The 25,135-nt window shown below is 45.1% G+C and overlaps 1 protein-coding gene across 1 annotated transcript; it reads left to right on the forward strand.

Annotated features, from left to right (window-relative positions):
* Positions 1 to 1,444: 1,444 nt before the first annotated feature.
* Positions 1,445 to 24,803, forward strand: LOC147635671 (protein trichome birefringence-like 13). The gene is made up of 6 exons (XM_086802300.1): positions 1,445 to 2,016; positions 10,736 to 10,913; positions 23,778 to 23,918; positions 24,039 to 24,159; positions 24,323 to 24,457; positions 24,546 to 24,803. Exons 1-6 carry the CDS (start codon positions 1,530 to 1,532, stop codon positions 24,801 to 24,803), a joined length of 1,320 nt encoding a protein of 439 aa, XP_086658426.1. The 5' UTR covers positions 1,445 to 1,529.
* Positions 24,804 to 25,135: the final 332 nt, after the last annotated feature.

A 25,135-nucleotide genomic window follows, 5' to 3' on the forward strand; every position in this document is an offset into this window, starting at 1 on the left:
TGTCTCAGTGGAGTGAGTGAGTGAGTGAGCTTTATAGTTCTACATGCACTTTCTGTTTTAGCACCGATTAGTGAGTTCTAAACCTATTGGGCTTAGGCATTGATAGAATTACTTCTGACCAGTGGTGTTATCTTGCCCATCAGATTGACCCCCGACACATGAATCGTGTGGCACGAAAGTCCCAATGACATGACCTAATGTACTTCTCAGTTGTATGATGGAGCATGAAAGTCTCCATCCTTATACTTTGAGGGAAGGAGTATAAGGTTTTTGTTGAGTCCAGTAAATTGTTTGATTGATGATCGAACCCAAATTACATCTTATGGATGCCTTGATTAAGGGGGAGTGTTAAACTACTTGATTTTGCATTTATACAAGTTGACTTGATTTATTTGTGTTGGAACCCTAGGTGGTGGTGGTTCATTTTTGAAAACAATTGTGTGAATTGTGAAGGCCAAAGTTAAAAGAATTCATTTAGTCGTGTTATTGGTAAGTGTGATGAGAATAGTTAGAAGAATTAGAGAGATTCTAGGTGTGATTATAGGTGTGATGCGAATAGTTACAAGAATTGGAGAGATTCTAGCTGTGATTCTTGTTGTGATGCAAATAGTTAGAAGAATTGGAGAGATTGTAGTTGTGATGCAGATAGCTAGAAGTATTAGAGAGATTCTAGTAGTTGTGATGCAGATAGCTAGAAGAAGATAAAGAGATTCTAATAGTTGTGATTCTAGTTGTGATGCAAATAGTTAGAAGAATTGGAGAGATTGTAGTTGTGATGCAGATAGCTAGAAGCATTAGAGAGATTCTAGTAGTTGTGATGCAGATAGCTAGAAGAAGATAGTTAGGAGAAATAAAGAGATTCTAGGTGCGATTAAGGTGAACCTAGGACATGTGGAAAAATAACATGAACTAGATAAAGGAGGAAGAATCCCTTTCTCAAGGGTATACAAATGTAACAATTTTGTGTGGAAAAATGAGACACACTATGGGTTTCATTTGCTGTATCTTTCTTACTTGTTTCGATATGCATTTTGTTAGAGAGAAAAGTGCAATTGGTTGTGACCTCAATTCTCACCCATGATGAGTGGTTGAGTTCGCAATCATTCACAACATGGGATATTTTGTCCCCAAATCATTAAATACAAGTTGTCACTAGCTATGACTTCACTTCAACGTGAATAGGTTGTTAGTGCCATGAGCTGTATAACATGCGATGATCTTCACCGGAGAAGATTAAGTGTCTATGCTAGGCCTTATTATTTCCGTTTGGTTTTCTATTTTAATCGCTAAATTTTTTCACACCACACTTGGGGTGATTCTCATATAGGGCTTGTTCTTCCTCTTATGGGCGCTTGTTCTTATACTGACAATGTATGTGTAAAGCTTTAGTGATACATATAGACATATGTATATGTACTATGTATGCACATGCAAAGGGCTCTAGCTTTGTTCAGCGTAAACCGAGGTTACAAAGTTTAAACTCGTGGGTTGTCAGTTAAGCTCCTGTTGTAAGCAAGGAGCTTGAAGCCATGGCTGGCAAAGACTATCACAAGAGGCCTCATCTTCTCCGTATATGCAGAGCTCTGCCTCCCCTTGTATTCACCTTCGTAGCTCTATGGTTCTTCTTTTTCCTTTTGGACCACTCCAGCCCAAGGACAGCAAACCAGAGCTCAAACAATGAAGAAGAAGATGACCCGAAATGGAAGAAAACTGCCCCTGATGGTGTTTGGCATTCAGATCAACAGAGAGTATTTTCTGAGCCGGAAAAAGGAGACCCTAGTGTGCTTTCTTTGGACCCAAAGTGCGATTTAGCGTGGGGGAGATGGGTGCGTGATGAGCACAGAAAACAGGCTTATGATGAAAGCTGCAGTGACATTTTCAAAGGATGGAACTGCTTGCGCAACAACAAGTCTAATGCGAGGGATATCTCAGCTTGGCGATGGCAGCCATGGCAGTGTGACTTGCCTCAAATGAATGCCAGTTTTTTCTTGGAACGTTTCAAGCACAAGCGGATCGGTAAGCTTGCTACCCTCCCCCACTTCATTAATGCCGTTAATCTGCAGGTAATCTCATAACAATGCCAGTAAAAGATGGAGTTAAGCTGTTTTTTTTCCCTTTCTTAGAGAGATTAATTATTTATGTTAAGAGCACTCGAGCCGGTTCTCTCTACTTATCAAATGCCTTTACAACTCGGCTAAATGCCTGCAAGTTGCATTATTACCAAGTCAAGGGGGCTTATTGATGTCATGAAGACCCTACACATTCTTTTAAGGTTTTCTTAGCTCAATATCTTGCATCCTCCAAGCAGTAAAATGCAAGAAGTGAATGATAAATTGTACGACTTTTCTCTCTCTCCTAGAATCGGATTCTGGTCCTCCCAACTTTGAGACGTCTGCTGATCTTTGACATTGGCAGCCATGTTTGTATTGTGACCAGAGCACGACTATACAATATCTGAAACTATTACGATGTCAGGTAGCGAGGGCTTCAGAGAAGTATCAGGTTCTCTGTGACAAGTTTCAAAAGATTTTTCTTTGAGACAATCTCCCTCCCTAGCTCCCCCCATCCAAACTGGAGGACCACCTCCCAGGCTCGGATCCCCTGAGCAAGTTTCCATACCACCGTTCCAATGCCATGGAATCGGAGTTGGACTGCTAATTCCAAGAACTGTTACAATCTGGCTTCATACGTCCCAGTGTGTCGCCATTTGTAGCTCCGATCCTATTTTTCAAGAATGGAGGATGGGTCTTCGCGATTGTGTGTCGATTATCGTGCACTCAATAAGTTGACTATCAAGAGAAAGTTTCCGATACCTCACGACCAGCAGAGTGCTGTCCAAAAAACGCAGCAGCAAAAGCTATGGATGTGGAAGAAAACGCAGAGGAGAAGGTGCTGAAAACAGGGCTGAATCTGGGGCAGCAGAAAGGCGGCTAAACTGGGAGCGATGATACCATGAAAGAGTGCACAGAGCGGAAGCAGAGTGGCACTAGAATGTGCTGAACAGAGAGTGCGAGAGAGAGAGAGAGAGAGAGAGAGAGAGAGAGAGAGAGAGAGGGAGCAAACTATGTTGAATATACTGAACCAAAACAGTCCCAAGCAAGAGACAGTGTTAGTCTCATAAGTAAGGGAGCAAATATGTACAAGATTGAATGAAAAATGAGAGGCCAGCACCCACTATTTGTAGTGGGGAAGTGTTGGCCGACTCGGGCTCATAAACAGGCCGACTGGGGCTGTTGGACATGGCCGACTGAAAAAATGCCAGAATGGCTGGGAAAAATCCCAGAAAAATAGTAAAAAAGGGGTGGCTAGCCCACAAGCAAGGGCCATACAAAAGGGGACCAAATGGGCACCATAAAGGGTAGAAACTGGGGATGAAAGAAGTGCAGAGGATGAGGTCCGAAGGAAAGAAGAAAAAGCAGAAAGACGAGACTATGAGGAAGCCCAACGCACGATCGACAAAGACGGTTGTCAGGCTGAACTCGCTGCTCGGGAACACCAACGTGAGCTTGATCGAGAACGTATGTTACTCGAGCACCAACGGTAAAAGGAGGCCATACACTTGAGGTATCAGCAGCTCTCCTCTGTATCCCCAGTCATAGGTGTCACCAGTCTGCAGTCCGCAACAGCATCAACCACCGTCATTCGCAGTCAACCAAACTTCAGTAAGTAAGATGGTAAGTGTGATCATTCATCAGTTAATCAATTTATTTATCAGTTTAATGCTCATTTTCCATTAGCTAGGATCACAGGCCCACAAGATAAAGTTCACTTAGCGGTTCCCCATCTCACTGGTGAGGCAGTCACTTGGTGGTAGCATTGGTCTAGTATTCATACAGAGCAGGCCACAGGTGTCACAGCCTTTGACTAGGACATCTTTGTCCGTGACCTGAAGACTAGATTTCTCCCGCCCCAGTACATGACCGGTATGGCAGATGAGTTCTATGGACTCAGACAGAACGGATCTCCAATGCTTCAATTTTCCAGCAAGGTTATTACTTTAGCACAACAGTTAGGGCTATCTGTGCAGGCCAAGATGGAGCAATTCATTCGTGGGTTGGATCCTAACATTCGGTTCACAGTTCGTAACTTTGAACCCAGTACATATGACCGGGCTTTGACTCTCGCTCAGAATGAAGAAATGAAGATGAACGGAGGCAAGCCCAAGTAGTCATCACAGTCCAGTACCAAACCCGAACACGGAAAGGGTAATTCGTCTTCTAAAGACACTAAGACAGACAAAAGTCCTAGCTCTAGTTCAGGGGGTAAGGAATCCAAGCCTAAGAAAACCCCGGAGGAAAAGGCTAGAGCAGGCATTACTGGAGGCTATCTTCCTCTAGAGGAGCAAAGATAGTATCAGTTAGAAAACCGATGTTTTTTCTGTCATACCATTGGGCATGGTAAGAAGGATTGTCCAAAAAGGTAAGCAAAGCAAGCCTCCAAAGAGCCTTCTGCCACAGTTGCCGCAGTATCCCCCGCTCCTCTAGACCCGCTTGCTACCACCAATGCAGTTCAGATCTTACCTTCTATGCATCCCATGCCATCCGTGGTACTTGATGCTAAGCAGGAGGGTGAGGCAACAACCACACAGAAAAGCCTGATCCGAGCTTATGGCTCTGCCAAGTTCATAATCCTTTTTGACATGGGCAGTTCTGAGGATGCCATCTCTCCCCAGTTGGCTACCAACATGAGCTGTACCTTAGTGCTCTATCATTTGGAGGTAGACGGGTTTACACCTGGTCTTCGCACCCACATATCTCAACAGGCACAACAGTTTTCTTTTCAAGTTCAAAAGGCCTCATTCCAACGAGATTTTATTTTCTCTCCTCTTTTGGGATGTGACATGATCTTAGGAATCCAGTGGTTTCGTTAGTATGAGCCTATTCCCAATTGGGGGCAGGACACCTTTATTATCTCTAAAGGTTTTCCTGAGCCTGTCATGATTCGGGGAGATAGGAGCATTCTTGGCGTTCCTATGATTTCTTATCTCCAGGCCCAACGAGCTATGTGCAAGGGAGCAGAAGGAGCATTGATTTATGCTCAGACAGCTTCTATCTCATCCACAACCGCTGTCTCATCTTCTTCAGTCTCTTAGTTGGCAGATCTCCTTTCTCATTCAGACATTTTTAAGAACGATCTCCCACCTAGCAGCACCTTGCCAGGCCCCAGTTTAGCAGGTTCCCTCTGCGTTTGAGCATAGATCACAACGAGCAAGTATTCTGGACAGTTCAGTTGCTTGAAAGCCTTTCTTGGTGTGCCCCAACTGGCACCCGACTCATAGGATTGCCATTTCCCTTAGGTCTTGTGGAACACCACCAACCAACCCCTTGGGAATTTCTTCCATGTCTTGTGTTCCTTTCCTTGGGCCTCGTCCTTGTGCACTTTCTTGTACCTTGTACCTGCACACATTCATCTAAGATCGAATCAATGTTTAGCCTTGCTGAGCCTGATGCTTTGATACCAATGTCACATACGGAAGCTCGGGGAGTCTTCTTTCAGCCCTAAACACCATCTTGGAACATGCTTGATGCAAAACACATACAGAAGAGAGAGAAGAGAGAGAGAGAGAGATAGCTGAGTATTTAGTATATTCATATGGTACAAGAAGAATGTACAATGTTGCAGCCCTTGGCTGCCTTCATGAAAAGGTGGAAACCTAATCTAACACCTACTCTAGGACACCCAATCCACGAAGGATTGAATGAATCACAATGAAGAGCAACCTTGCTTTAAATAGGTCTTGGGAAAAGCCTAGTGGACTGGCGGACTGTTGTCGGCCAGGTCTTGGACAAAACCACGTGGATATGCTGCAGCCGACTGAACCTTTTTCTCTTCCAGGTGCTGGTGGCCGGTAGCCATCTCTTGTCCTCCATGAGTCTTTCCCAGCCTACACCAACAACATATGCTCCAAACTCGGGTTTTGATGTGTGTCTTTATCTCGTTTCCTCTCCAGGATTAGCGAGCGCATGTCTTGCACATGACTTGCAATTATTGAAAATGCTTTATCATCCTTGGTGATCCATGCAAGCTCTTCCTCCCTAGAGGCTTTTTCTCTTTCCCATTAACGACACTCCAAATGCTATCTCGCATCCAATGATATTTAACTTTCATCTGCCAAGTGTGGAAGCCATCGCCATCAAATTTATCTAAATGCATAGGGTTGGATGCCACTTGGTTGTATCAAGGGTAGTGTCTAATCCTTTTACAAGTATGCTTAGTTCCCTTCACCATAAAGATTCATGTGTGCTCTTAACCATTCAGAGAATTCCAAAGCTTTGGCATATGAGTAATAATGAGGTTTAGACTTAGCTTTGATAATTTTCTTCTTAGGTTTAAGATTGACCTTTACTTGAGTTTGTTTCTTAGGAGGAGGCATTTTTCACCCCAAATAGCTCTCAAGTTTTCCTATAGAATTGTATCCTATTTTGGAGTAGATGATTGGGGTATCAAACCAAGGGGGAAATGCAATGTGATGACATACAATGCTTTAGCATTACTCCAATGTGTGTGAATTGAACCCTCAATAGTCCAAAAACATCAACATGATTAGCACTAATCACACAATTAAGAGAGGCAACTTTCTATTAGCAGAGTAGGATTTGATTTGATTATTGCAGCTGCAAATCTTAGTTCTAAGCCTTCAAAATTGATGAGCATATGCCATGTCCCTAGCTTCGATTACAACAAAATGCTTTGATTTAGCTCAGTTTTACCCTTTGTCTCAGCTGTACCTGCGCCTCGCAGTCCTTCTTCATTGACAGTAACTTCCCTTCCTCTGCTTCTGGCCGTGGAACCCCGATAACGATGAAATCAGCAAGGTCATATGACTCTAGCACAGACTCCATCATCACCTTCCAGATGCCGTAATTGTTCCCGTTCAATTGACGGCCCACTGGGAACGTGGGGAGAGTTGGGATCTTCACATGCTTCTCAGCCAACTCCAACAAATTTGCCATCGCGGGGATGTAACTAAAAAGGGTGGGTGGGTGGGAAAAAAAACTTTAAACTTGCAAGTGGCTGTCCAGCAACTTAGCCCGCCTTCCTCTTGCTACTTCTCTTCCCGAACAGTCCCTAATAGTCACCAATCAGCAACGTAACAATCCCCCTCTTGCTCAGAAAACTCCCAAGATCTTTCAAGAGCCTAGGGCTCTGATACCATATCAAAATACGCAGCGGAGATGATAACAAAATCTGAGACCACAAGAGCAAGTAGAGTGCAGAAAATAGACAGCACAAGAGAAGGAGAGAGATAGGTGTGTAACTCTTCTCTATACACAAGATCCCGCAATGAAAACAAGATACAATAGGTGGGGGGCCATGGGGCCATTTTGTATGGCCCCTAAAATGTCCACGATCAGAGCGAAAACCATCAATTGGCCAGCATCTTAGGGTCGGCCCTCACACGTGTGGAGTCGGCCAGCAGAGCAGAGAGCAAATGGGACTGCCTGTGTCCAGTTGGCCAGCATCTGGCACAACCGACAGGTCCTACACTGCCTCCCACACCTTGGAAAAATAGGGAAAAATGGAGAAAAAATACAGGGAGTGAGGAAAAATGAGAAAACACCTATACAGGGCGGGCACACCCACAATAGAGGCCCTGGTGTCTGATAAAGACAGGAGATGACTTCTAACAGTTACACCTCAAGAGGCTTGCTCTGGTAAGAAACCGTCAATTTATTTCTCATTTCAGAACATTTGGCTGTGAATGTTATGTGCATATTCCAGATGCATCTAAGGACCAAGCTAGATGCCAAAAGCAAGAAGTGTATCTTTCTTGGATATAGTCAAGAGTCGAAGGCATATCGGCTTTATGATACAGAGGCAAAGAAGATTGTGGCCAGCCAAGATGTGGTATTTGCAGAACAGCCACACTCAGTGGAGGAAGGAGGTCCGTCCACTCTATCGACAGTCGGAGAAATAGTCCACCATGAGCCCAACCCACCAGTCAGATTTCCTCTCAAGGAGGAGGAGTTTTTAGATGATAAAGACACTCACATCACAACAGCCTGTTGCTACACCACAAGGAAAGCCACTTCCAAAGTGGGCACAACAGCCCTTTGATGAGTGTAATCCAGTACCTGAGAAGCTAGAATCTTCAGCAGATGGACCACGCAGATCAAGGGGAATAGAGGAGCAGAGAAGAGCATCTGATCTCATCGTCAATATGGCCTTGATGGCTGAGATAATGGGAACAGTGAAGGAGCCAGCCACCTTGGATGAAGCCGTAGCAAATCCAAAGTGGAAAGCCACGATGCGGTCTGAGTATGACAGCATCATAAAGAACAACACCTGGGAGCTAGTTGACCGACCACCAAACAGAAAGGTAATTGGTACCAAATGGGTTTGGAAAGCTAAGTATAAGGCTAATGGCTCACTTGAAAAATACAAAGCTAGGTTGGTTGCATAGGGATTTGCCTAGGTAGAGGGTTTCGACTTTAATGAAACCTTTGCTCCCACAGCTCGTATGACAACTATCAGGGCGGTACATGCCTTGGCTACTCACAAAAAGTGGCCAGTCTTTCACATGGATGTCAAATCAGCATTTCTAAACGGCCATCTCAAGGAGGAGGTATATGTAGCCCAACCACTAGGTTTTGAGATGCCTAGATCAGAAAACAAAGTTTGCAGGTTGAAGAAGGCATTGTACGGGTTGAAACAGGCCCCAAGGGCATGGTATCATAGGATAGAAAAATTTTCAAAAAGATTGGGTTTATAAGAAGGGCTTCTGATGCTAACCTGTATGTTCTAAAAAGTCAAGGCGAGATTGTTTTGGTTGTCTTGTATGTAGATGACTTAAACATTTTAGGTGACAATGAAGAGATGATCCAGAAGACAATGGATATGCTGAGCCATGAGTTTGAGATGACAGACTTGGGTCTTATGCATTTCTGTTTGGGGATTGAGGTCTGGCAAGAGTCAGGTAAAATCTTCATTTCGCAACAAAAGTATGCTTGGGAGATTCTCAATGCATTTGGGATGACAAACTGCAAGCTTGCGTCGACGCCAATGGAAGTGAACATGAAGCTTTCTGTAGAGGATTCTTCATCACTTGTTGACATCAGGAAGTACAGGAAGTTGGTGGGGAGTTTGATTTTTCTCATTAACACTAGACATGATATCAACTTCACAGTTGGTGTGTTGAGTAGGTTTTCTAACAAGCCACGAGAGAGTCATTGGAAGGAAGGGATGAGGGTACTTAGGTATATCAGAGGTACTCTTGAGTAAGGCATCACTTACAGCATGGGTGACACTCTAACAGGTTATTGTGACTCAGATTGGGCAGGAGATTGTGATTCTAGGAAATTAGTTTCTGGATATTGTTTTTCGCTTGGTTTCGGTGCTTTTTCTTGGACCGGCAAAAAGCAACCTACAGCGGCACTTTCTTCCACAGAGACTGAGTATAAGGCAGCTTGCTTTGCTGCATGTGAGGTAGTATGGTTGACGAGAATCTTGGTTGACATGGGAGTTCAGATCAGGGAGGCTACAGTCTTGAGGTGCGACAATCAGAGGTGCATGGCTATCTCCAAGAACCCTGTGTTTCATGCTCGCACGAAGCACATTGAGATTTAGTATAATTATGTGCGGGAGTTGATAGAGGATGAGATAGTGGAGCTGGAGTATTGCTCTACAGAGCAAAACTGCGCCGACATCTTCACCAAGGCTCTTGGGAAGGACCAGCTCACTCGGCATCTTCATCGACTTGGCGTTGGGCCAAAAACCTAGTTCATCTTCGGATGGACATTGAGGGGGGGTGTTAGTATACACTCAATGCCTGCCTCTCAGCATGTATCTCACTTTGATGTATAATGCACATTTGTTAGGCTCCCATTATGAGGAGCAGCCATGGTGCATATGTCTTTAGTGGGAACCCCGGCTTAGACGCTGATGGGGTTATTATTGTGACCATTGATGATGGTTAGGAGATGGTCAGGGGTACGAGTGTTAGCTGGGGTCCCCGAGGCGACGATATGAGGAATATTTCCTAGAATATTCCCTCGGATACTAGGTCCATCATTAGTGGGTGGTGGTCGATGGGCCGCGTTCTTGATACGCGGGCGGTGACCGTGTCTATGCAATGTAGCCGCCCTCATTGTATACGCGTCTACCACACCGGCTACAGTACTATATATGGACATGGTTGCCATGAGCTAAGGTATCCAATGCTTGTGAGTATCCACCCCCTTCTACACCTCGTACATACTCTATCCAGAGTCTGTCTAGATCGCCATCTAAGCTCTACTTGTGAGCGCACGGGTGGACAACACCATCACTTGTACCTCTTTGGTATAATTAGAATTTTAAATTCTCTCCATTGTGTATCTATTGCATTGTCTATTCTGCTTTGTCTTGCTATCTCTTTCCGCTGCGCCATATTCTTATAGCATCTTCTCTTCCCACTTGCATTTGTAGAGGTTCCTTTACCAAGAGTAGAATCCAAGGCTCCTAGCTTTTACAGTGGATTTTACATTGCTTGAGTTGCACTAAGGTTTTGGGCTTTACATCTTTGGCTTTTAGGCTCCTCCTAAGTTGGATATTACTTGATTATCCTATCAAAGGCCTGTTCTCTTTTCTCTTTGTGTAATCAGTTTGTGCATCTTAATCAGTGTTAATTAGCACTAAAATCTACATAATCAGCATGCTTCTGTGTATTAGCATGTAACGGACATGATTAGCGTAGACTTTTTACAAAGCTAAACTTGTACACCCTTTTTGGTTTTTGAGGCTGTCAATTTTGCAGGTTTTGTTGGTGATTCTCTTAATAGAAACATGTATGTTTCACTTGTATGCTCTTTGAAGAAAGCTTCTCGACAAGTAAAAAAGTGGCGTCCTGTTGGAGCTGATAAAGCAGTGACTTTTTTGGATTACAACTTGACTTTGGCATATCACCGTACAAACTTGCTAGCACGTTATGGACAGTGAGTGCTAATTTTACTTTTCAAGCCTTGATTTTTTTTTGGTGAGCTTATTGTGTTTCACATGCTTGCAAATCCACTCTATCCTAGCACTCTATCAAATCTTGCTAATGTCTTTGAATCAAGCAAGGGTTACATATAGGAGATCATATATGGACATAGATGTGGGCTAGAAGAGAACATGAAAGGATATGGTCCCATTGTGTTATTAACATATATACTGTGCCAGCCCTGAATATAGGTACTGCCCAGACCTTGTGATAAGCCTTGCAATTGCTCCACCTTTGCAAAAGCTGCTGTGTGCACTCCAGCATAAGAAATTCACTGTTTTATCCACGAGTATAAAAAATTTGGAGAGAGAGAGAGAGAGAGAGAGAGAGAGAGAGAGAGAGAGAGAAATGAAATGAAATGAAATGTTATATTAACGTCTTCGAAAGGCCAAAGTGACCTATGAGACCAAAGTTACAACCATGTGACATCTTATACACTGTCTGGAAAAGAAAAGAAAGAATTGAAGGTAAGTATCTAGCTCTACAATACATCAGGAGGGAGCATTCGGAAGCAGCAACTAGGGAGAGTGGGAAGCTAATGCTACTAGTCAAAATGGGGTACATGAGTACATGGATACATGAATACATGAATATGGGGGAGTACATGGATACATGAATACATGAATATGGGGGAGTACAAAAGTGACAGTGAGTACAACAGTATATGGTTGGAGTGGTAATCATCCTAGGAGCTCTAGCATGGGTCTCTGTCGGATGGCCTGGATATTTGCCATAGTGAGATGCCTGGTCGGACGAGCCCGATGCCTTGCAATGATGCTCTGAATCCTCCGGTGTAGGCACCGTCTCCGATGTGAGGATCCGCGAACCCTCGGGCGTCTGGATCTGCCCAACTGGATAGCTCTCTCAACTAGAGTCCCATGGGGTGCCTGTTGCTGGGCTGTCGGCTGTGTGTCCTCCCGGGTAGTCCCTCTAAAGAAGTCAGTAATCTGTCTCTGTGTGGACTCCCTGCCAGTCGGGCATCTGCTCCTGATAATGGACTCTCTGAGCCTGCGGATCTCCTAGGAGCTCTAGCATGGGTCTCTGCCGGATGGCCTGGATATTTGCCATAGTGAGATGCGTGGTCGGACGAGCCCGATGCCTTGCAATGATGCTCTGAATCGTCCGGTGTATGCACCGTCTCCGATGTGAGGATCCGCGAACCCTCGGGCATCTGGATCTGCCCAACTGGATAGCTCTCTCAACTAGAGTCCCATGGGGTGCCTGTTGCTGGGCTGTTGGCTGTGTGTCCTCGCGGGTAGTCCCTCTAAAGAAGTCAGTAATCTGTCTCTGTGTGGACTCCCTGCCAGTCGGGCATCTGCTCCTGATAATGGACTCTCTAAGCCTGCAGATCTCCAGAGAGAGAGAGAGAGAGAGAGAGAGAGATTAAGCGTCTACTAAAGACCCAATGGGCCAAAGAGACCAAAGTGATACAATAATGTCCATGGCATATCTCATCATGGAATGGAAAATAAAACATAAACATAGCTATCTCATTGGGGTGATACAAAACTGTCCATGGAAACTCATCATGGAATACTAAGAACATTGAAACATGAGAGCAACATCAGCTCCGAGTAGATGGTACACCACTCTCCAAAATATCAAGCATGGGGCTAATGAGTATGGCCGAGAGGTAGCTCGATGGCGGTGGACCATGTCCTAGATCTGGAGATGATGAGGTGATCGTGGCTGACGGCTGGGGGGCCGGGGCGTCGGGCACGTTGGAGTGCGGAGGCTCGGTCCGAGGTAACTCCTCTCGGGCGAGGTAGGTCCAGAGCAGCTCGTGGAGGGTCCACAAGATCCACTATATCGGTGTCCTCCACCTCTTGGGTCCGTAAGAAACTGATGATGGTTGGTTGCCAAGGGAGGGGGCGGGGTGGTTGGGGCCGAAGCTCTCTCAAGATGGTGTCCCTGTGTCTGCGGAGCTCAAGCAGGAAGAGGCCTAGGCAATGCTGGTCTTGGAAGTCAATAATCCTGGAGAGTGGACCAAATCCTGGAGAGAGAGAGAGAGAGAGAGAGAGAGAGAGAGAGAGAGAGAGAGAGAGTTATTAAGTGTCTCCAAAAGATCCAATGGGCCTATGAGACCAAAAGTGATACAAGAGTCATGGGGGCAGCTAGACCTTTGGGGTGGATCTGTGGGCACAGATACGTCTCTGGATCGTCGGTTGGTGTTGCCATCCTGCATTTGGAAGAAGCTAATGATGGTTTGTTGTGAGGTGTCTTGAGGCTGGGCTCCACTCGCTTTGAAGAGTGACTGTTGAGGTCCATGAGGTAAAGTCCCAGGCAGTGCTGATCGGGAAATTCAACGATTCTGGATAATGGACCGAACCTCTCGGAAGATGCAAAGAGTTTTCCCCCAGATCTCATAAAATACTGGGCATTTGCATTTGTAGTGCTCCTCTGCCTTGACCCTTGTGGGGCAATGTCAACAGACCCTCTCTGGCAATGCCCCTGCCCTCCCTATCTCCACTCTATGGCAGTGGGATGAGACCCAAATCTCCCAATCGCATCCGCAGGGCATGTGACAAGTGCTTTTGCAAATTTCTCGGCCTTTGGATTCATCTACGAATTTGTTTAATCGCATCCGCATGGCATGTGACATTTGCCTATGCAAATATCCCGGCCTTTGGATGAATCCATCTGTTGTGATCCTCAAGTAGTGATCTCTGTAGAACTGCATATTCGTATGTAGCTTGTTGGGGGGTGGGGTGGGGTGCGTTGGGGGAGAGCTGTGTGGTGTGGGTGTGAAAGGAGATCTGACTGAATGATCCGATTAGTATCCTGATTGGTGAGGCAGAGGAAGGGGGCATCTAAACTGTTCTGAAATGGTCGGAAATGATCCATCCGGAGTCCGTGCGTGAGAAACCAACTAGTGACCCTAGCATACCACCATAGCCGATCATGTCCTTGCTTTGCTAGCTATTGGGAAGATTCCCAAGCAAGCCTCAGTAACCTGTGGCTCTCTAAATCCGTGAATTCGAGCGACCCTTCGTGGGCAATCAAGCTGAAGGGCGCAAAGCTCTTCTTTCTTCCAGTTTGTGGGCTGTTCGGGGGTTCTTCATGTTAAACATCATCTCCTTGTTGCTGCCTTCCTGCGTGGTGTCCTATTTTAGCCTTTAGGGCTGACCATGGTCACTAGAGGGGCTGGTCACCCCTCACATATTTTTCCCATATTTTATCCCCACTTTATGTAGTTTTGGGCACTTTTTCCCTAATCATGAGCTGGTCGGCTGCCTACATCTGGATATATATAGCCGGGCATACCCTCATTGTTTTTCATTACTTAGCATTGTTTACTGCAGTCCCTCACATACGAGGTCTTCTCCCCTCTCGCTTGGGACATATATTCTTGGTTGATGATATTGAGAGTAAGTCTATACGTGTGTTTCCTCTTCATCTCTCTCCTGTGTTTCCACTTTCCCTTCTTCCCCCTTGCATTCTAGCACTTCACTCGGTCCCTTGTGAGAGGATGGATTTGCAACCCAACAGGGCAGAGACAGGAGCAACTCTGGAATTTTTTCTAGAAGAGTTCGTGGGCTGTTTTATGGCTGTGTGCATTGTGAATTTGTGACTGCTTCCTACAGGAGGCCTACAGATCGAAAGACAATATACACATATTTAGAATACTTAATTTAACTGTTATTAAAGAATGGAAACAACATCAGCAACACAAATACTGAAAATATTGAATGTCAAATCCCCACCGGATCTCCTTGTGATCGTTCCTGGTACGAGACTCGAATCCTGCAAACAAACAAACAAACAACAAGGGGGCGTGACTCACCTCCCAACCATGACAGCCGTGGGCAAGCCCACAGTCTTGGCTGTCCCCACCGAGCCACGAGCTGAGCTAACTAGGTTGACGTACCGACCAATCTCCTCCTCGCGACGTTCCATACCGCCACGAAGCTACTCTCGTGGGCCTCGAGATTGTTGCCGGCCTCGGCTGCATTAAGCAGGTGCACGTCTGCACTAGATCCAGGCTCCAAGACCATAGAGCTCTCACAAATCTCGCAAGACTCTATATGACTAATGACTAACCTTGGCCACCCTTTTATAGGCTCTTGGCCGGTCATCGGCGGGTGTCCACACTTGGGCGCCCGCCCGTCCATACTTGGGTGCCCGTCCATTAGTCTATCCCTAACTTAGCTCGCCAATCAGCCTGCCTAGCTCCAAGCTTCCCCAAACCTCGAAGCTAGTCTTGTGTGCGTGTAGCACACGGTAGATACATTGTGTACATGACATACTCGCCTTCCTCTAAGAGCTCACTCCTGAGCTCACTAAAAAACCAGGGTAATCTCTCTGAAGAGTAGTTAATGTCTCCCATGTAGCGTCCTCCTCAACACGATCCTTCCATTTAATCTTGTATTCCGTGATAAGCGTATTACGCAATCTTCTTTTACGAAATCCAAGAATCTTTTCAGGTTTGTGCGGAATAAATGTCATGTCCTTGACATCTATGATTTCTTGAGGAGTATCTAACTGGTCTGTTCCACCCAGTACTTTCTTAAGTCTCTACTGACATGAAATACAGGATGAACTTTTACATGAGAAGGCAAATCCAATTCATATGCAACTGAACCAATCCTTCGTGTAATACGAAATGGTCCACAGTATCTAGGGGATAATTTCGGAGATCGACCTGTCCGTAAAGTCTCGGAATCTTTTGGAACTCGCAAATACACCATCGTTCCTTCATAGAACTCTCTGGGTGAACGATGTCTATTAGAATAAAACTTGTCTCGATCTTGAGCACTTCTAATAGATTCCTTCGCAACTTGTAACATTTCCTGCATATCTTGCAAAATGAGGAACTCAAATTCAAAGTTGTTTCCAACTTCTCAAAAACAAGTTTCCAAAAATCACTCGTAAACTTAGAGTCCCTATCACTGACTATGTCCTGCAGTAATCCGTATAGTCTAAACAATTGCTCGATAAACTGCTGTGCTAATTGCGTAGTTGTAATAGTCTTCCGCGTCGGTAAAAATCTAGCCATTTTTGTCAAGCGATCTACCACAACCCAAATAGAATCGTGGCCTTGATGTATTCTTGGCAATCCGGTAATAAAATCCATGGAAATACTTTCCCATTTATTACCTGGGATTTGCAAAGGATGCAACAACCTAGCCTGTCTAAAGCGTTCAGCTTTATTTGCCTGACAAATTTGACACTTTAGAACATAATCTTCTACATATCCTTTCATCTTTGGCCAATAAAACGTGTGTTTTACTAACGATAGCGTCTTGTGTATCCCAGGGTGTCTAGCAGAAGGAGTGTCGTGACACTCCTTAAGAATCTTGGACCTAATGTCCGGGATCTGTGGTACACAAATTTTGTCATTACGGAATAGTAAAACATTCCGAATCATCCACTGGCCTCCTGCAGCCTGAATGGTAGATTGCTCAGTCATTGAGTCTTGGTCAATCAATGAGCTCCCGTCCTGGATCTTCTGCCAAAATGGACCAAAATAACTATTAGTTATGCAAAGTCCTCTCAATGACTGAAATCAATCAGTAGAAATCTCGGTGAACGACAAAGTATTCACCTCTCTAATTCGACTAAGCGCATTTGCAACACTATTCATGGACCCTTTTCTATAACGAATCTCAAAATCAAAATCTTGCATTAATTCAGCCCAACGAGCTTTCCTTCCTCTCAAATCATTCGCATCACACACATACTTGATTGACTGATAATTAGTCATCAATACCACAAACTTGGAGCCATATAAATAATGTCTCCAAACCTTGAGAGCATGAATCACAGCATAAAGCTCCTTCTCAAGGGTTGGCCAACAAGATTGAGTATCGTCTAGCTTTTTACTTTCAAAAGCAACCGGTCTACCATCTTGAAATAAAGCAGCCCCGATGGCATAGTCACTGGCATCAGTTTCAAGAACATAAGGCCGACTAGGATCGAGTAATGCTAAGATAGGTGCTTCCTTGACTTTATCTTTCAAAAGTCTGAAGGCCATATCTAAATCGTTATTCCAAGTGATAGGCTGATTTGACTTACGTCCACGACCTTTCAATAAGTCGGTCATCGGTAGTGTGAGCTGAGAGTACTCCCGCACAGATTTCCGAAGAAAAATAACAAAACCGAGAAAAGAACGAAGTTGTTTCACTGTTCGCGGTATAGGCCAATCCAAAACCTTCTGAACTCAGTCATAGTCAATGCTCAATCCATCTCTAGTGATCTTGTGTTCCAAGTAAATGATGTGTGTCATAAAAAACTCACATTTACTTAACTTAGCATATAGTCGATTCTGTCTTAAAATAGATAAGACAATCGTGAGGTGTCTAACGTGATCCTCAAGAGTACGACTATATAGCAAAATATCATCCAGGAACACCACCACAAATTTTCCCAAATGTTCACGAAAAAGATCGTTCATCATTTGCTGGAAAGTGGCTGGAGCATTGGTTAACCCAAAAGGTAATACGAGAAACTCGTAATGGCCATACCTAGTCCGAAAGGCGGTTCTTTCGACATGCCTTTCATGAATACGTATTTGGTGATAGCCAATACGTAAATCTATCTTCGTGAAATATTTCGCTCCTGCTAACCGGTCAATCAGGTCATCTGATCTAGGGAGAGGATAACGGTTCTTAATTGTCAGCTTGTTCAATCTCTTGTAATCTATACACATTCACCAGGTGTTGTCCTTCTTTCTCTGTCTTCCTCAGCTTGGCTCATCCTGTAAGGTGGAATACTAACAGGATGGGCACCAAGGATCACGTCTATGGCCCGTTCAGGTGGTAAACCCGATGGCAGTTCCTTAGGAAATACATCTTGAAACGAATCAAGTATCTTCTGTAATTCTTTGCTTTTAAACACACTTAATTCATTGACATCCATGGAAGGTATGAGAAATGAAGAAAGTAGAATTGACATCCATGGAAGGTATGAGAAATGAAGAAAGTGGAATGAATACACAATGGAAAGCGGTATACAAAGAAGAATCCATTATATTTCCAAAATCAATTGTATTTACAAGAGGTTCTTGAGAGGGATGAATACAATCACTTAAAATACTATACTGGATGTCCCTATGCTGAAAATGCATGCCGATAACTATCGACATGCAGTGAGAGCACCCGGCATGCACTAGAAGCACCCAATGCATGCCCAGTGCTACCTAAGTATGCTGGTAGCTACCGGCATGCATTTGGTGCTCTGAGTGCATGCTGGTAGCTCCAATGCACGCTGATAACTACCACGCTGATAACTACCGACATTCAGCGGGAGCTACCGGCATGCACCTTGAACACCCAATGCATGCCGGGTGCTACCTAAGTATGTCGGTAGCTATCGGCATGCGTTGGTCTTTGCACCCTTTTGCTTTGGGCACTCGTTACGCATGTGTCCTTTTTCTTCGCAGATAAAACAATGTCCGTTCTTCTTGAGCTTTAAAGCCCTAAGGAGTTGTTTCTTCTTCGCTGGTGTTGAACTTTAATTCTTCGAAGGTTGGTCCGAAGACTTTCCTTCAGTTGTGTTAGCCATAGGTGCGGAGAACTTTCTTTTATGCTTGTTCCCCTACTCGGTAACGGGTTTAGACTTGGAAGAGACCATTGTATCATCATAGATACGAGTTGAATGAATGGCCTCGTCCAATGTTTTGCATTTGTTATTTTTAACTTGTAAACGATATGAGTCTGGTAAACCAGCTACGAAGAATCCCAAAAGAGTAGTGGGATCCATCTTTGTAGCTTTCATCTGCAAGTCCCTAAACTTCTGGAGGTAGACCTCATAAGTGAGGTGCTGCGAGGTCATGGTCAAAGCTGAAAACGAGGCAACAACATCATAATCATCCTCTTTCTTGAGGAATTCCTTCTCGAAGACGTCTTCGAATTGTGCCCAAGTTGTTCGCTTAGGGTTGAGTTTCTTCCACCAAAGCAAAGCTTTGCCGGAGAGGAAACCTGCTGCTAACTGGATCTTTTTTCCATCATCATATGGATGAAACTGAAAATGGACCTGTCACTTATGTAGCCAAGTGTCCACGATCTCCTTGGTACGCTGCTTTTGCTCGCCCCCCAAACGGTTCCGGAGTAATGTTGGGGGCTAAGGCAGAGGCCAAGGCATCCATACGCGAAAGAGTAGAGAGGGTAGTGGTCAAAAGAGAGATGGAGTTCTGCAAGGCTTGCATCTGGGCGGCAATTTGTGCCTGACGTTCCGAAGAAGAAGTTTCGATCGCTACTTTGAACTCTTGGAAATATGATTTTGACACATAATCGTCAAAAAGATTGGCATCGGTATCTTCCGTAGCCGGCAAGCCTTCGCGTTCGACAAGGGGCTTCAACTCCGATTCTTGGGTCGACATCGTGAAGAGGACAAGTGGAGAGAAAATTCGATCTTTGCACAATAAAAGTGCACTAAAAAATCCCAAAAAAATCAGGGAGAAAAAAAAACAAAACCCAAAATTTGGACGAAACTGCCGTACTCGAGAGGTTTCGAGTTTTTTAAAAATTGTTTGGAAGTTTTGAGGTTTCGAAAGCTAGAAACAGGTTTTTTTGTTACTATCGTCTCGGATGGCCTTGAGGACCAAGGTGGAAGTGGAGGTGGTAGATGAATGGAGAATGGTGGTGAGATGTGACGTGAGGGTAGGTAGGGGGACAATAGGATCCACATCTTGTAGTTGGCAGTAGATATGGTTGGAGTTGGCAGTAGATATGGTCGGAGTAAACAGGGTCAAGCTCGTGATCAAATTGGACTTGCGTGTAAGGGGTGGGTGAGGGGACGGGTGGTGTAAGTAAGCGTGAAAGAGAGGTAGGCATGGTCAGCTTCAAAGGAGGGTGGTCGAAAGGAGAAGTCAGGGAGAAGGTGTGCCAAAGCTGGAGATCCCATCAAGTGATCCACGGTGCTTGCAGCATAAGGGGAGTGGCACGGTGCAAAATAACACAAAGCAATGTGGATGACTCTATCCCCGGTAAAGCTGTAGCTGCACCCAAAGATACCGTGCATCCTCGTCCTTTCTGACAATGTTGAGAGTCTGTTGGAGGTGGGGTCTGAAAAGGACAACTACCCCTCCCAAGCCATGTACTCCTGATGTCCTCGCCTCGGAAAGATAACTCCCATTTATACCCAGCTATGTATGGTAAATCCCTCTCAGGACTCTAATGAGTCTCTGCTTGTGAGAATCTCGCTCAAACCTCTTTGATTCGACCACAGGGTGCCATTGCAGTTCCATACTGCTAACCTCACGTGTTTGGTCTCATAGACCCGGCGTCCCTATTTGGGACGACGCTTAGTGATAATGTAAATGACCTTGCCATCTCTGTAGATAGCCCACTTGCCTGCTCTACGGGCCTCATGAATTGTCACCATCACCTCATGCCAGGCCTCATGAACTGTCACCGTCGCCTCATGCCAGTGTGCCACTTGTGTTGGGGCAAGGTCACCATAAAATGTTTCACTGCTGAAATGAAACAATGCTGAAACGATTTATTTTGGAACAAAACGTTTCAACACTAGGTAGGTGGACTGTGAAACGATGGACCAAAATGAACATATACCTTGTGAAGGTACTAGCCGACAGTTATAAGAAGGTATTGGCATAATTGTCATCAGTAAACAATGAAGACACACAAAAGAGAAGAGAAACGAAGAGATATGATGAGAGAAGGAATGACAAGAATTATAGAAGATAAGAGGGACTTGGCTAAAGCACACAAAAGCACAACTTTTCTTCCCACATGAAACGACATGGTTTCATTGCTGCACATGAAACGTTTCAACGCTAAAACGTGAAACGAGTTTCATGGTGACCATGTGTTGGGGTGAGATCTTCCCCCAAAAGGATAAGATAGGAGTACTTACAATGTTTTTAGCATGACTCGTGCTATTTCATTTCATCATTACAAAGAGCATGTACTCATGCTTTCCCCATTCATTCAAAGTGGCTCCGTCACACCAATCATCACAAAAACAACATCCACATAGCATCCAGCATCATGTGATTCACAAGTCACAACTCACTGATTTGCATCACTTCAACCCTAGAGAGGCCAAGGCCCAAAGTCTCAAAGGCTCAAGGCCTATGGGCCAAGGCTAAAGGCCCATGAAAAGCCCCTCCCAAACAGCCAAAAGAAAAGGTCAAAAATGTGACCATTGCCCAAACAGTAACCTGCAGGCGTTCCCATGCAGCCGTCCCCTCTTGGATCCGTCCCCGGAATGCCGTCCCTTGTGAGGGACGCCCAGCTGGGGTCGTCCGTCCGTTCCCGTCTGTCCCCGTCCCCCAGTGTTCTCGGGACGGCGTCCCCCTGTTTCAAGGGTCCGTCCCCTCCGTCCCCTGTGACTATGATCTCATAGTAGATTGGGCAGCTAACTGTGTAGTGCTTCTCTGAATCTATCGCCCCCCTTGCTACATAGCCTGCATAACCGCCTGTCTGGTGGGTTGTCGTCTGCTCTCCCCGTCTCAATCCGAAGGCAATGTGACGAAATCCTCATAGTAGACTGGGCAGCTAAGTGTGTAGTGCTCATCTGACTCTATCTCCCCCTTCATACATAGCCTGCATAACCGCCTGTCCGGTGGGATGTCGTCTGCTCTCTCCGTCTCAATACAAAGGCAATGCGACGAAACCGTCCGGTTGACCAATGGCGATCCTCATGGCATGGGACTTGTCTGTGAAGATAACTAGGCCTCTCAATGAACCTGTCCCTAGTGATCCTCAAGAAATGTGCTCTGCAAGACTGGAGCTTCGGGGAAGCTGGATCAGGGATATCCATGTCCATATGAAGACGAGTCAGATCCAGGCAGATAATGCAGTTGATCTCCTGCCTTGAGAGATCAAGAAAGGGGGAATCCAGGCTGTACTCAAATGGGGGGAAGCTGGATCAGGGATATCCATGTCCATATGAAGACAAGTCAGATCTCTGCCTTGAGAGATCAAGAAAGGGGAAATCCAGGCTGTACTCAAATGGGGGGAGGCGGTCCATCTGAAAGCCATGTGACTCAAACCAACTGGTGGTGCATGCATACCAAGCTCCCAACAATTGTTATGACCCTCTTGTGCCAATTGTCTAGGAGGGCTTCAAAGCTAACCGTGGGAGGCGATCTCTATGTAATGTGTAAACATGCTGTATGACAGCCTGGAACATGGTGGCTATGACTAGCTTGTCAATTATGCATGAAGAACTATGCAAAAGTGAGAGGACACGGAGAGAGAGTATTGCACTGTACACAGTATTGGGTCCGAAACCCACTCATAGACCCATCCATTTATGGAGTATTTACGTAATTTCTGCAACCTGCAAATGAGTACAATCAGCGCTGAAACTGCCCTTAGACTGGACTGAACTACTGAGACCTGGGGTTTTACCCTTTGGTAACCCACCTCTAAACTTCGTGTTGGCAGCCACTTACATTGACGACCTTACGCTGCCTGGACTGGCATGACTTGATGGTGTGGGACTTGTTCCACTTGTGACTTGTCCCTGGACAGAGGCTTACAACAATGCAGTGTTGGACCTCAGGTCATGCTCTTGTCTGAACAGCTATGTCCACATGGCAATCAAGTGTGAGATGCAGGGGACAGCCAGTTTTGGGGATGGTTTAGCAGCCCAATAGGTGCCCAGAAGTGCCCAGGCAAGGCACCCATGGATGGGTGCCTTTAGAGCACAATATTAAAGCATCACAAATGTTTTATGACATTATTTTAGAGCGCCTTAAAATAATGTTTCATGACATCCTCATTTATTCATCTCATGTTTCTGGAGCTTATCAAGATGAAGCGCTGGGCTGATGCCGATTGGGAGAGCTGGAAACTGATCTACAGCAACGTTGGGTTGAGTACTTGTTCCTAACCGCAGCGTTTGGGGCTGAGATAAGGGAGAGATCTATTTGGGTATCATTTTGTATTTGGGAAACATTCAGGTGTAGCCTCTTCTTGTACATAAATATATAGTAGGTTTAGGGCTACTTGTGTGCCTCTGTTTGTGTTCTGTGTGTGTGTGTGTGTGTGTGTGTGTGTGTGTGTGTTCTCTCTCTCTCTCTCTCTCTCTCTCTCTCTCTCTGTTTAACACTCACATACCACACAATAGGCTTTCTGTAGATAGCACGAGTATACCACTTGCATATATAGCACAAGTATACCACACTTGCATAGATAGCACAAGTATACCACACGATACGCTTTTCTGTAGATTGCATTGACCTTGTGAGGCTAGGTTGTGATGAAACTTTATCTATTTTCCTTGCAGGTAAACACTGCGTCTTTCTTTGAAATGTCTAGATCTTTGTTCATTTTGGCCTTTAGCCTTTATATTTCTCAAAAAGCAGTAGGGGCAATGTGCACAGAAACAGTTTGTACAGCAAGAGCTCAGATGTATAGTAGACCTTTTTTTGACTTGCCCTAATATGTTCTTGTAAAAAATGAGCGTTCTGTAGATTATAAGGGTCACCCTTTCTACACTGCCTAATTGCTGCCAGTAAAGCAAATTGTTGTATGCAACAAGAATTGTACTAAGATACACCACCCACCTGCACACACACATGCACATGCACATACAGATCTTGGCGTGCACAATTTGAGCACATCCACTACGAGTTTCAGCCTTCTGGTTTTCTTTTTCATTCAACTAATGGACATAGTACTCTATGCATTTTCGTATTGATGCTTTTGACCTTCATCAAAGCCTGCAATGCATTTTAGCAAGATGCATTTAAATTGGCCCTTCTACCCCGAAGGACATCAAGGCTGACTAACTTGGCTGCCTGCTGGCTGGTGGGCCAGGTTAGTTGCGGATGTGGTGATGGGTTTTTCATACACTTTTGACTGCTTAACTGTTGTGTAGCTCACACACTAAGATGCTTTTGCAGGTGGGAGGCGAAGGAAAATGGAGGACGACTCGAGAGCTTGGGCTATACGGAAGGATTCAGGGTGGATGTAGATGTACCACAAAGTACATGGGCAGAAGCACCTCGTTTTCATGATGTACTTATTTTGAATACAGGTCACTGGTAAAAATGCTCGTAGTTTCATGGCCAGACAACTGCATTGCATCGTGTAGTTTTGAATTGGAGCTAAAAAGAGGGTTATGTTTGCGATTAAATATAAAGTAGTTTTTGACAACTTCTCAGGTGGTGGGCACCCGAGAAGTTCGATCCTGTGAAGTCCCCTATGCTCTTTTTTGAGGGGGGAGAGCCAATCATTCCTACAAAATCACCCGAAGAAGGCTTGGATCTGGTGCTGAAAAACATGGTATGACTTGCTGCTTCATGAGACATTCCAGTATTAAGCTTCATCACGCACTGGCAGCCTGGAACTCTCCCAGTGATGTTTAGTGCTCTACCGAACTCTTTCAGTGAAAATAATTGATGCGAATGCGGTGGCTCTGGGTTGGTTTTTCTCTCTTTTTTTGCAGGTTGCCTACGTAGAGCAAGAGATGCCGGACAAAGGGTTGCGATATCTGCGAACTCAATCCCCTCGGCACTTCGAAGGTGGTGATTGGAACAAAGGTGGCAAATGCCACCGTCAGAAGCCACTGGATGCCAAGGAGGTCTGATATTTCAAAGCATTCAAGAGGCATGCTCCTCCTATTCACTACACTGGCAATACCCAAAACTGGCTGTGTTATCTTTGTGCAGGCAATGACTTTCTTTGCTGTGGATGGCGAACGCGGCCCCAATGTGGAAATGAGGTTGGTAAACCTGCATTTGGAGAGGGCTATCCAAGGCACTAGCTTTCAGCTCCTAAACATCTCCTACATGAGCTCATTGAGGGCAGACGCACACCCCTCATTATCGGCAGGAAAGCTTCATGAGGATTGCATGCACTGGTGCTTGCCTGGAATCACTGATGTTTGGAATGACATGCTTGTATTGCGCCTTTTGCAACAGAAGTAATGAGAGTAAAAGATGTTCTGTGAGATTCTCTTTTTAAAAATTTGGTCATCTAAACCCCTTTTTTCTCTCTTCTCATCTGCCTACTACTTTTTGTGAAGTTTTAAATAAGCGTTTTTTTTTTTTGGGGGGGGGGGGGGGGGGGGGGGGGGGGGGGCTTTCTGTGAAGTTTAAAATAATGTTATTCCCCACAACCAAAGGTTGTTGCCTTGAATTGCAACCTCACAATAATATTGCAGGACACAGGATGGGGAGTATAGCCACATCAGCCACCCTACTAGTGCCACATGTCAAGAAAATGCCACATGGCATGTATGCTTGACATGTGGCACCTC

Source organism: Cibotium barometz, chromosome 9 (assembly GCF_041138505.1).
Source record: "Cibotium barometz isolate CiBa-2024 chromosome 9, ASM4113850v1, whole genome shotgun sequence".
Lineage (NCBI taxonomy): Eukaryota > Viridiplantae > Streptophyta > Polypodiopsida > Cyatheales > Cibotiaceae > Cibotium > Cibotium barometz.

What these genes read in the sequence shown, in the direction of transcription:
- LOC147635671 (XM_086802300.1), top strand. Translation starts at nt 1,530, where the DNA reads ATGGCTGGCAAAGACTATCACAAGAGGCCTCATCTTCTCCGTATATGC. An exon ending in TTTCAAGCACAAGCGGATCG is followed by an intron (nt 2,017 to 10,735) that starts GTAAGCTTGCTA and finishes TCAATTTTGCAG; the next exon opens with GTTTTGTTGGTGATTCTCTT. An exon ending in AGCCACTGGATGCCAAGGAG is followed by an intron (nt 24,458 to 24,545) that starts GTCTGATATTTC and finishes ATCTTTGTGCAG; the next exon opens with GCAATGACTTTCTTTGCTGT.